General features: G+C 47.8%; 1 protein-coding gene across 1 annotated transcript in view; it reads right to left on the bottom strand.

Annotated features, from left to right (window-relative positions):
* ndufa10 (NADH:ubiquinone oxidoreductase subunit A10) overlaps window positions 1-12951 on the bottom strand; it is a 78552-nt gene that overhangs the window by 40360 nt on the left and 25241 nt on the right. Inside the window, exon 6 of the mRNA XM_085985643.1 lies at window positions 1860-1939. Coding sequence (XP_085841769.1) covers window positions 1860-1939 — 80 coding nt within the window. The remainder of the gene's footprint in view (window positions 1-1859; window positions 1940-12951) is intronic.

Genomic DNA, 12951 nt, shown 5'->3' with positions numbered 1-12951 from the left:
GCGGCGAGTGTCTCACCTCCTGACTCCCCAAAGCCTTTCCACCATCTACAAGGCACAAGTAAGGAGTGTGATGGAATACTCTCCACTTGCCTCGATGAGTGTAGCTCCAACAACACTCAAGAAGCTCGACACCATCCAGGACAAAGCAGTCCTCTTGATTGGCACCCCCATCCTCCACCTTAAACATTCACTCCCTCCACCACCGGCACACCGTGGCTGCAGAGTGTACCATCTACAAGATACACTGCAGCAACTTGCCAAGGCTTCTTCCGCAGCACCTCTTAAACCCGTGACCTCTTCTACCTAGAAGAACAAGGGCAGCAGGCGCACGGGAACACCACCACCTCCAAGTTCCCCTCCAAGTCACACACTATCCTGACTTGGAAGTATATCGCCGATCCTTCATCGTCGCTGGGTCAAAATCCTGGAACTCCCTACCTAACAGCACTGTGGGAGTACCATTACCTCACGGACTGTTGCGGTTCAAGACGGCGGCTCACCACCACCTTCTCAAGGGCAATTAGGAATAGGCAATAAATGCTGGCCTTGCCAGCCACGCCCACATCCCATAAACGAATTTAAAAAAACATGTGGAGTCAGGGGACAAGTAGCAGAATGGATAGCAAGCTGGCTACAAAACAGAAAACAGAGAGTAGGGGTTAAAGATAGTTACTCAGATTGTCAAGTGGTGTTCCACAAGGATCGGTGCTGGGAACACTGTTGCGCACCATTTACATAAACGATTTGGATTCAGGAATTGGAAGTACAATTTCAAAATTTGCGGATGACACCAAATTGGGGGGTTAATAGAGGAGGACTGCGACAAAATACAGGAAGACGTTAATAAATTGCAAAAAGAGCGTGTAATTGGCAAATGAACTTCAATATAGATTAGTGTGAGGTGGTACATTTTGATAGGAAGAAAAAGGCGGCCACATACTCCTTGGAAAATAAGTGTCTAAATGGGGCAGAGGAACAGGGGGATACAGATACACAACTCACTAAAAGTAGCGATGCAGGCTAATAATGCCATGAAAAAGCAAACAAAGCACTGCGATTCATTTCTCGAGGGATAGGATTGAAAAGCAGAAAAGTTATGTTAAACTTGTATAGAATCTTGGTTAGACCACACTTGGATTACTGTGAAAATTTCTGGTCTCTGTTATAAACATAGAAACATAGAAGATAGGAGTAGGCCATTCGGTCCCTCGAGCCTGCTCCGCCATTCAGTGAGATCATGGCTGAATATAAAAAGGATATTAAGGCAATGGTGAAGGTGGAAAAAAGATTTACGAGAATAATACCAGAACTGAGAGGGGATACCTATCAGGAAAGAATAGGCTGGACACCTGAACAGGCTGGAGTTCTTTTCTCGAGAAAAGGGAAGACTGAGGGGTGACCTGATAGAGGTTTTCTTGATTATGAAAAGGTTCGATAGGGTAGACGTAGAGAAAATGTTTCCACATGCGAGCCAGACCAGAACTAGGATCCATAATTATAAGGTAAGTCACTAATAAATCAAATAGGGAATTCAAGATTAAACTTCTTTACCCAGAGAGTAGTTCGAATGTGCAATTCGCTACCACAGGGAGTAGTTGAGGCGAATAGCATAGATGCATTCAAGGGTAAACACATGAGGGAGAAAAGAATAGGGTATGTTGACGGGATTAGATGAAGAGAGGTGGGAGGAAGCTCGTGTGGAGCAGAGACACCAGCATGGACCTGTTGCGTTGAATGGCCTGTTTCTGTGCTGCAAATACTTTGTGAAGACTATTGCGCTGTGACACCAAATTTGTTGAAAACTCATTATTGTTTGTATCACACAACAAAAATTAATAAGGGATAATCAGTACACCTACCGGATCTCCGGAAGGAAAGACTTCTTATATGCCTCCTCAACACTTTGCAGATAAGCTGTGGAAACTTTCTGCTCATAGGCCTAGAAAGCAACGGACAGTTCATTTAGCTGATACAAATGAAAAATACTGCTATATAGACCATTTTTCTTTTTAAAAGTAGATTTTGTTTGGGGGGGGGGGGGGGGGGGAGGGGGGAGGGGGAGATAATTAAAGGAGGTCGCAATCAATAGGATATCAAGTAAGGGACAAGTTTGATCCCAAAGTAATTTCAATTATCCTTCATGAAACCAGAGATCAGTGAAAAAAAGAAAAAAGAAAACCTGCATTTATAGAACAGCTCATCATCTTTCAAAAATATTACATTAAATGAATTTCTTTGAAATACAGTAGGAGACACAACAGCCATTTTGCACAGACCAAGATTCCATAGCCAAGAGTGAAATTAAGTAGCTTTAATCTGTTTTTGGTGATGTTGACCGAGGAATGAATATTGGCCAGGACACCAGGAGAATGTCTTGTTCTTCAAACAGTGCCACATTTAACATCCACCCAAACTGGTAGGCAGCCCGTTTAATACCACATCTGAAGGATGGCACATCCGCTACTGCAGCACTCTTTAAATACTGCACTGGAGTGTCAGCCTAGATACGTACTCAAGTCCTGGAGTGGAGCTTCAACCTACACCAAGTCCCGTTCACCCATCACTCCTGTGCTCACTGACCTTCACTGGCTCCTGGTCCGGCAATGCCTCGACTTTAAAATTCTCATCCTTGTTTTCAAATACCCCCAAGACCTTGCCCCTCCCTATCCTTGTAACCTCCTCCAACTCAAGATCTCTGCGTTCCTCCAATTCTGGCCTCTGGTGCATCCCCAATTTTCATCGCTCCACCATTGGCAGCCAACCATGAGTGAGTGGGGGGGGGGGGGGGGGAAAAAGGGGAGAAGAGGGAGCTGCCTAGGCCCGAAGCTCTGGAATTCCCCCCTAATCCTCTCTGCCTCTCTACCCTCTCTCCTCCTTTAAGATGCTCCTTAAATCCTGCCCTAATATCTCCTTAAATAAAAACAGAAAATGTTGGAAATACTTATATCTCATGTGGCTCGGTGTCAAATTTTGTTTGATAACGCTCCTGTGAAACGTTCTTGGGATGTTTTACTATGTTAAAGGCACTATATAAAGAAAGTTGTTGTTGTAGCTGCTTTTACATTGCGATTCCTGTACTAGTGGGATATGCCCCAACATCGTGCATGCTACCTAAAAGTAAACTTGCCAGGATTCAACAGCAATCTTAGGCAATTCAGCAAGTTGACTTTTTGATGCGCTATCAATTACTCATAAAAGACAGAGTTAAGAGAGTAACTAAAGGTTTTTATTAACAAAAGAATGAAGGTCTGCCTCGAGTGGTCGACCGGTCCAGAAATACAAAGGGCTGGGGAGCAGTCACCTTTATACTAGGACTTGTGGGAGGAGTCAGCCGAGGCATGTCCAGGCATGTACACAGTGGAATACAAACAGTGGTTTACCACATTCACCCCTTGTTTAAAATTGAGTTCGGCGGGGTGAAGTGTATTAAAAGTTAGCGTATTGGAGTCTCTCCGGAGGTCTTGTCTGCCGCTGTGATCGGCGTGGCGACGGCAGGGGTAGTGGAGCTTCCGGCGTAGAGTCCTGCGTAGGCTGTGGCACAGGCGTGTCGTCCTCGTAGATGTCGAGCGGGTCGCGGGGCCCAGGCCTGCCGTCTGCTGGGGCTGGATATCGGATCGTGGGGGGGGGGGGGGGGGTGGTAGTGAGCAGTGGGTTACTGCAGCCCCCGAGGGTGCAAGGTCTCTTATGGAGACTGTGTCCTCCCGCCCGTCCGGGTATGCAATGTAAGCATACTGGGGGTTGGCGTGGAGGAGGTCGACCCTCTCGACCAGGGGGTCCGTTTTATGGGTCCTCACGTGTCTTCTCAGTAGGACCGGCCCTGGGGACGTCAGCCATGGCGGTAGCGATGTCCCCGATGTGGACTTCCTTGGGAAGACAAACATTTTCTCATGAGCGGTGGCGTTAGTGGCAGTGCAGAGCAGTGACCGAATAGAGTGGAGCGCATCGGGGAGCACATCCTGCCAGCGGGAGGTTGGAAGGCCCCTAGACTTTAAGGCTAGCAGGGCGGCCTTCCAAACTGTCGCATTTTCTCTTTCCACCTGTCCGTTCCCCCGGGGGTTGTAACTGGTGGTCCTGCTTGTGGCAATACCCCTAGTTAGCAGGTACTGACGGAGTTCGTCGCTCATAAACGATGAGCCCCGGTCGCTATGGATATAGCTGGGGAAACCGAACAGGGTGAAGAGGTCGTTCAGACATTTAATGACCGTGGCACTGGTCATGTCCAGGCAGGGGATGGCGAACGGGAAACGGGAGTACTCATCAATAATATTGAGGAAGTACACATTGCGGTCGGAGGAGGGGAGAGGCCCTTTAAAATCAACGCTCAGGCGCTCGAAGGGGCGAGTGGCTTTTATCAGGTGGGCCCTGTCTGGTCTATAAAAGTGCGGTTTGCACTCAGCGCAGACTTGGCAGTTCCTGGTCATGGTCCTGACCTCCTCAATAGAGTAAGGCAGGTTGCGGGCCTTGATGAAGTGGAAGAACCTGGTGACCCCCGGGTGGCAGAGGTCATTGTGGAGGGCACTGTGGAGGGCACACAGTCTATCGATCTGCGCGCTGGCGCAGGTGCCACGCGATAGCGCATCCGGGGGTTCATTGAGCTTCCCGGGCCGGTACAAGATCTCGTAATTGCAGGTGGAAAGTTCGATTCTCCACCTCAAGATCTTGTCATTTTTGATTTTGCCCCTCTGCTTGTTGTTAAACATGAAAGCAACTGAACGCTGGTCAGTGAGCAGGGTAAATCGTTTTCCGGCCAGGTAGTGCCTCCAATGACGCACAGCCTCCACAATCGCCTGGGCCTCCTTCTCAACAGCGGAGTGTCTGGTCTCCGGGCCTTGGAGGGTTCGTGAAAAGAAGGCCACGGGTCTCCCCGCCTGATTGAGGGTAGCAGCCAGGGCAAAGTCGGACGCGTCGCTTTCCACCTGGAAGGGGATGGATTCGTCCACTGCGTGCATGGTGGCTTTGGCAATGTCCTCCTTGATGCGGTGGAAGGCTAAGCGGGCCTCTGCCGTCAAGGGAAAAGAGGTGGACTTGATCAGCGGCTGGGCCTTGTCCGCATAGTAGGGGACCCACTGGGCGTAATAGAAGAAAAACCCTAGGCACCTCTTCAGGGCCTTGAGGCAGTGGGGCAGTGGGAGTTCCATAAGGGGACGCATCCGGTCGGGGTCGGGGCCGATGACTCCGTGTTCCACAACACAGCCAAGGATGGCGAGGCGGTTTGTGCGGAATATGCACTTCTCCTTGTTATATGTCAGGTTCAGGAGTTGGGCGGTGCGGAGGAATTTTTCGAGGTTTGCGTCATGGTCCTGCAAGTCACGGCCGCAAATGGTCACATTGTCCAGATATGGGAAAGTGGCCTGCAACGCATTTTGATCTACCATCCGGTCCATCTCCCTTTGGAAGACGGAGACCCCGTTGGTGACGCCAAAGGGAACCCTAAGGAAGTGATAGAGGCGGCCGTTTGCCTCAAAGGCAGTATACTGGCGGTCCTCAGGGCGGATAGGGAGCTGGTGGTACGCTGATTTCAGGTCAATGGTCGAGAAGACGTGGTACTGCGCGATCTGGTTGACCATACCAGCTATGCGGGGGAGTGGGTAGGCATCCAGCAGGGTGTAGCGATTTATTGTCTGGCTGTAGTCAATGACCAGGCGCTGCTTCTCGCCGGTCTTAACGACCACAACCTGGGCTCGCCAGGGGCTGGTGCTGCCCTCAATAATCCCTTCCTTCAGGAACCGCTCCACTTCGGTTTTAATGAAAACCCTGTCCCCGGCACTGTATCGCCTGCTCTTTGTGGCGATGGGCTTACAGTCGGGGGTGAGGTTAGCAAACAGTGGGGGGGGGGGGGGGGGTGTGACTCTGAGTGTGGAGAGGTTGCACCTGATGCGCGGCGGGCAATTTGGAAGCTGCTGGCTGCGGACTGTGAGTGGGGGTAGGGGTCCACCGTACGCCATCGTAACACTTTTAAGGTGGCACTGAAAATCTAACCCCAGCAGGACGGCAGCGCAGAGGTCGGGCAGGACCAGAAGTTTAAAATGATCGTACACAGTCCCGTCTACTACGAGTGTCACCACGCAGTAGCCGCCGATGTCCGCCGACTGGGACTCGGAGGCCATAGAAATCCGCTGGTGCGCAGGCAGGACTGGGAGAGAGCAACGCCGCACCGTGTCGGGGTGGATGAAGCTCTCCGTGCTCCTAGAGTCAAAAAGGCAGATTGTATCGTGACCATTTACCTTAATGTCCATTGTGGAACTGGCCAGCTGGTGCGGTCTCGCTTGGTCCAGTGTAACGGATGCCAGCGTAGGGGTCGGTGTGTCGCTGCGGGTATCAGATGAGGCGGTGTTGGGGGCCTGCTGCGTTCCGGCTGTCGTCCAAGATGGCGGCGTCCATGATCCCCATGTGGCTGGAGGCGTCCAAAATGGCTGCTGTACCGGTGGTTCGCACATGGCCGGGGAGGCCCAAGATGGCGGCCCGCATGGCCCACACACGGCGCTGCTGGGGTTCGGGGTGGCTTTGGCCCTGCAGACGCTAGCGTAGTGTCCCTTCTTCCCGCAGCCCGAGCAGATCGCGTTTTTCGCCGGGCAGCGCGCTCTGGGGTGTTTTGCCTGGCCACAGAAGTAGCATTTCTGGCCTTGGGGCACTGCTGTCTGGCCTTGGGACACTGCTGCGGTAGTTGGGCCGTTGCTGGGGTGTGACGGCGCTATGAGGCGGTCCTACCGTGTCCCAGGCTGTCATTCCCCGCGGCGTCCACGGTGCAGAGGAGTAGGCATCCATGCCCCGGTAGGCTGCATCCAGTGATAGTGCGAGTTCAGAGGCCTTGTTGAGGTCGAGGTCACTCTGCTCCAACAGTCGCTGTCGGGTGTAATTGGATCTGTGGCCCACTACAAAAGCGTCCCGGATAAGTTCCTCTGTGTACACGGCGGCCTTTACATCCTTACAACCACAGGCCCGGCCAAGCACAGACAGTGCCTGAAGGTATTCCACGGTCGATTCCCCAGGTTGTTGTTTACGACTCCCCAGAAGGTGCCTGGCGTACACTTCGTTCACTGGGCGCGTGTACTGGTCCTTGAGGAGCTTGATAGCGTCCGCGTATGAGGTCGCGTCTTGGATGACCGAGTACACTCGGTGGTTCACTTTGGAGGTCAGGACATCCAGTTTGTCCTCGTCCGATTTGATTGCTGCGGAGGCGGTCAGGAATTTTTCGAAACACTTAAGCCAGTGAGTAAACTTGGTGGATGAGTCCGCCTCCCGATGATCTAAGTCCAGGCATGCTGGTGTGAGGATCTTCTCCATTATAAAAATTTTGTTAATAAAATTGATTCGCTATCAATTACTCATAAAAGACAGAGTTAAGAGAGTAACTAAAGGCTTTTATTAACAAAAGAATGAAGGTCTGCCTCGAGTGGTCGACCGGTCCAGAAATACAAAGGGCTGGGGAGCAGTCACCTTTATACTAGGACTTGTGGGAGGAGTCAGCCGAGGCATGTCCAGGCATGTACACAGTGGAATACAAACAGTGGTTTACCACACTTTTGGGTTGCTGCTGGCTGCACAAGACCTTGGCATCAGAGCCAGCACCACTAGTGCGGGTCTCAGTGAAATATTAAAGCAGCTCCTGACTCAGGTGGGAGCGCTACCAAGTGAGTCAATCCAATGGGGCTGAAGGGTATCCAACCTCCAGTGAAGGGCAAGAAGCAACCAATCTTCCACAAACCTACCACCACTTCATAAATCACTCCAGGCCGCTGGCACTAGCAGGATTAGCAAATAACCTGCTCCTAGATCATTAATGTCACTCTTTGATGTCTGCCTGCACAGGGCAACTCAGATCAAAAATGATGCAGAGGGTGGGGGTGAATTGAACAAGAACACAAGTGTCAACCCTGCATGGTCCTGCACCATTACAGTATATACTGGTGCCACTGAATTGTGTTGTTTACCTCCTATTGACGTTAGTGAGCCAATATTCAGCTCTTGCAAGTTATGATGGGCGTTTCCCAAAGATAGGCGACACTCAACATTGATGTTTCAAAGATGGGGAGCTACCTAGATAGTGACGTTGCAATCTGGGTTTATGAAATAAAAATACCTTAAACTGTAGTAATTATCAGATAACTGCCATTGGGGCTTGAAATCAGTGTGTGATATTAATAATCAGCGCATGAACATGCTATGAAGTTCATGTTGGCCGTTTTAAAAATAACCGACTGGTTTACTTAATAATGGGTAAATGACATTAAGATAGTGGACAGAAGAATTTCATACAAAAGTGTTCGTTACGAAGACCGCACAGTGCAGTTCATACCAGTGAGCAGTTTTTAAAAGGAAAAATTAATTCCTGAAACAAAAAGCACTGTACATTTAATTCCTACACATTGCGTCCGCTTGCTGCTGAAAATCCCATCTTGAACTGTTCCCTTAGTAACTACATCCCCAACACAAGATCTAAACCATGTAGCTAAAAACATGGCAGGACAAGTCATTTTTTCTTCCTACATTGAGAAGTTATTATTTCTACTTCACCTTAATACAAAGCTAATCCATCTTATTTTAGAGTTTGTTTTCTGAAACAATGAAATATTCAAATAAATACTTGTCTCGTTTATGGTATAAACAGAGAACATGCCAAGGACCCATTCACTACAGTATTTTCCAATGGACGCACCAGACAACATGCTCTGTTTACAATAAAGGCATTGCTTATGGAAAAAACTGGCATACACAATGCAGCCACACAATCACTAAAATTAAGTAAAGGATCACTACAGGAACACTGACAAGTGCTTGGCACGAGTCAGACTAATCAAAATTGTTGCGTGGCAGCTCTCCACTAACATAATCCAGAATGTCGAGTTTGATTCTGTCCTGGGGCTGATTGTATGTCAGTTCTTCGCCAGATTGCCATAACGGAATGCACAACAAGGAGTGCCATCTTCTGCAAAGTAGGTGGGTGGGAGGGAAGGAAGAAGAAAAAACCAGCTCATCAGGTGATTCCAGATTCCTTTTGTCTTCTCTATGTTCAATCAGCGGCTGATTCAAAAGAATACTTGAGCTAATTTCAGTTTCTTACTTTTAAAAAGTTCTCAAGCCTTCTGACAAGGCTGTACTGCAATCAGTCTTTAAGAAATGTCCAAGAGGGGGATATTACATAGAATCACAGAAACAGGCCATTCGGCCCAACCAGCCCATACTGGTGTTTACGCTCCACTCGAGCCTCCTCCCATCCTTCCTCATCTGACGATAAGCATAACCCTCTATTCCCTTCTCCCTCATGTGCTTATCTAGCTTCCCCTTAAATGCATCTATTCTATTTGCCTCAACTACTCCCTGTGGTAGCGAGTTCCATATTCTCTGGATAAAGATGTCTCTTCTGAATTCCCTATTTGATTTCTTGGTGACTATTTGTCTATTGTATTTCCTCTCTATTGTTCATTTCCTGAGGAACTTGAACTCTCTCACTCTGTGGTACCAATATCCCGCACCTTCCTGACTGGGAACATTTAATGCTGGTATCCGGTGCCTATTCTTCCATTAGTTCTGCTGATGAAAGCAATAAGGATGAATAGGAAATTGTGCCCCGATCAAGGCAAAAGTTAAGTTCAACCATTGAAAAGGACTCATACCAAACAATAACATTTATCTTTCCATCGGATGGCGGGTATTTAAAACTTTTTATATATAGAAAGCAATGGTCAATAATACCCTCTCTGTGTGAACAGACTAGCCACTCTTCAGGAATTGTACACTCCAATCCCTGACCAATGAAACAATGGGCACTCCACTATGGTCAGTCGCTCATTAAGGGTCGTCGGTGCACAACTTCGACCGTTGTTTATATAAGTGGGTCTGGGTACATAGGCACATACATACCACATCAGAAAACCTTGTCTTTTGGTATTATTGAGCTAGGCTACAGAGCATTTTTGCAATTAAAAATAAAGCTCCCAGCTTACCAGGGCTCTTTGAACTTCTTCAGAAAACCAGCAAATACTCAATTTCTGAGGAAATCACTGATAAAATGGGTCTGAGTTGCCATCCAAGCTATCAAAATTCTCCGTTTTTTTAATGAGACTAAAAAACTAAATTTGACTGATCACCTCCGAGCACCTTGCCAATACAGTCAGAATTGAAACCTAGATGTGTTATGACTTTTACAACTTTCTTTTTTTATATAAAGCAAACTGGTACTGAAATCCATCGAGTTTCCTGAACTTTTATTTATCCTCAAGTTTTCCAAATGCTCCTCACTCAGCCAGCTACAAAGGAAAAATAAGAGTTCCATTCTTAAGTGTCTTCCTGCAAGTTCCAGGAAACCAGATTTGCTCAACATAACTGCTCATAACCTGCTGCAATGTGTCACTACTTGGCCAACACACATCAGCTAAAAACAATCCAAGCCATGCCAGGCAAACCACATTCAAATCCTATAATCTGCCCGTCAATCGTCAACAGACCAAACTGGTTCAAGTATGTGGTTAAACTCTGTTGTTAAAGCAGAATGGTCTGTTTATTTGACCTGCACGCGTCACATTTTGATTCACTCAATAACTATCATTGCTGAGCCATTTACAACATTCTACGCACAGCGGTTTAGATTGCACAATACCAAATCTTGAAGACAAACCTGTGGTCTGCAATTAGCCAAACATAAAGCGCCTACAGCAATATTGTGCCTCTAACATGGTAAAACATTCCAAGGGACTTCAAAGAGGCTAAAACAGACACCGAGCAGGGCAAGAGCAGGGTTAGGGGAGTCCATCAAAGGCATGATCAAAGAGGTAGACTTTGAGAATGGAGAGAGGTAGCATGATAGAGAGCGGTAACATGGTGGAGAGCACTCCAGAGTGCAGGGTCGAGACACCGGAAGGCTCTGCCACCCAATGTGGAGCAGGGAAGAATGATATGGAGGTAGAAAGGGGGCAATCGACTGATTGGTAATCAACTGATTTTGAATTCAATGCATTGAGAACGGGGAGCTAATTGAGGTTGGCAAGGACAAAGGTGATGGGGTCAAATTTTGTTTGATAACGCTCCCGTGAAGCTCCTTGGGACATTTTTCTACGTTCAAGGCGCTATATAAACACAAGTTGTTGAAGCAGGACTTTGTGCAGAATTGAAAGCAGGCAGCAGAGCATTAAGTGAGCTGAAGTTTATGTAGAATGGAAATCAGGAGGCCAGTGAGGAACGTTGGAGAAAGCAAGCGTGATCAAAAGGTGTGAATGGGGTTTCAGCAGTGATGGCGGTGACTTGATGGCAGAGACGAAAGTATGTTGCAGAGATAAAAGTAGCTGGTGCTGGTATGAACAACATATGGAGTTTGAAGGTCAACTTAAGCTTAAAGGGAACACATAGGTTGGGTTCTGGCTAAACGAGCAGCCAAGGAGGGTGAGGGAATCGGGAGGGAGGGGGGAGGCGAGCTAGATTGCAATGATTTTGGTGGGAGCTGAATATGATCAAAATGTGATGCCGGGGAGATAGAGCTGGGTAGTGTCAGCATACATAAGCTAACCAGATGTGTGTGAACATTGTCACTGAGGGGTATCATGTAGTTGAGGAAGAGGGGAAGGAGCCCAAAGGTGCCTTACCGCATTCCCAAAGTGCCGAAGTGGAGGTAGGAGGAAAAGCCATTGCCAGCTATATTGGGAAAGGTAGGCGTGCAACCAAACGAGGAATGTCATGAAGGTAGACCACAGAGCAGAGGGAAGAGGGAAGGACTGATCATGTCGAATGCCAGAGAGGTTGAGGTGAGCAATGAGGGATGGCGTGTCAAGGTACAATTAAAAGGATGTCATTGTTGACAGCGACTGGGCAGCAGAGACCAGACTGAAGGAACTGAAAAATGGAGTGATGAGAAAAGTAGCAACAGTACATTCAAGAACTATAGAGAGGAAAGGGAGCTGGTTGGGAGGGGCCAGAAGGATTGAGGGTGGCTCTTTTGGAGGAGGGATTAAGTAGTTGGCTTTTTAAAAAAGTATTGTTCAAACTGGATTATGGACTTAATCCCTCCTGGATCAGTAATGTGTCTAATGAATACAAGCAATTGCATCACTGCAGGCAAGTGGCTAGACAGATATCCGTCCTAGAAACATGGTTATCTCTAGACAGTTTTGCATTTAATGTTCCTCCCCCAGCATTATGACAAGAACTATGGACCAGAAATTTCTGGGTGCGAGAGGTCAATAAGATGCAAGTTGGATGGGGAGGATCAGAATTTAGTGCAAGAACTGTTTCCATGTCCTTTTTTGGCCCATGCTCAAAAATTCCAACATGGGGTGGGGGAGATGAGCACTTCTTGCATCGGTCTCTTCCGTCCCAACATCACTAGAAAAGGTGGGACTCTCTGGATGATGCTCCTTGCTAGAAATCCTGCCAGTTCCATCTTTTCTGCAGTCAAGGGAAAGTACACCTGCATGATGCTTTTTTTTGTATTAGTTAAGTTTGAATCGATGTCTGTTTGTCCGCGAGTTTGTGTTAATAATGAGCATCTTTCTGGGATCCCATTTATTTATTTCTCTCAAGATCTTAAATGCCTCAATAAGATCATCTTCTACCCACCCACCCGTCAATACATGACAGTAATGATGTCAGACACAAGTGATTAAAGTGTAACTTTAGGGGCTTGGGTAATAAACACAGGTAGAGGTATCCATTAGCTATATTATAGAAAGATGACAGTTGACAAAGGTATTGGGAACAGTTACATCAGGGAGTCTTGCTTAACGGATGTAGCTTTGGAGTAAACAGCTACAAATGTTCACATGAATAGTCTGTCTTCAAAGGATTTGAGAATAGATTTTTTTAAATTTATTAATGGGACATGGGCGTTGCTGGCAAGGCCAGCATTTATTGCCCATTCCTAATTGCCCCCGAGAAGGTGGTGAGCCGCCTTCTTGAACCGCTGCAGTCCATGTGGTGACGGTACTCCCACAGTGCCGTTATACTTCTTTGTAGCGGTTTGGT

This window comes from Somniosus microcephalus, chromosome 4 (assembly GCF_052327205.1).
Source record: "Somniosus microcephalus isolate GS21.2 chromosome 4, FLI_Smic_1.0, whole genome shotgun sequence".
NCBI classification, from domain to species: domain Eukaryota; kingdom Metazoa; phylum Chordata; class Chondrichthyes; order Squaliformes; family Somniosidae; genus Somniosus; species Somniosus microcephalus.
Note: the sequence above shows the minus strand (reverse complement) of the source record. Positions and strands in the feature narration are given on the sequence as shown.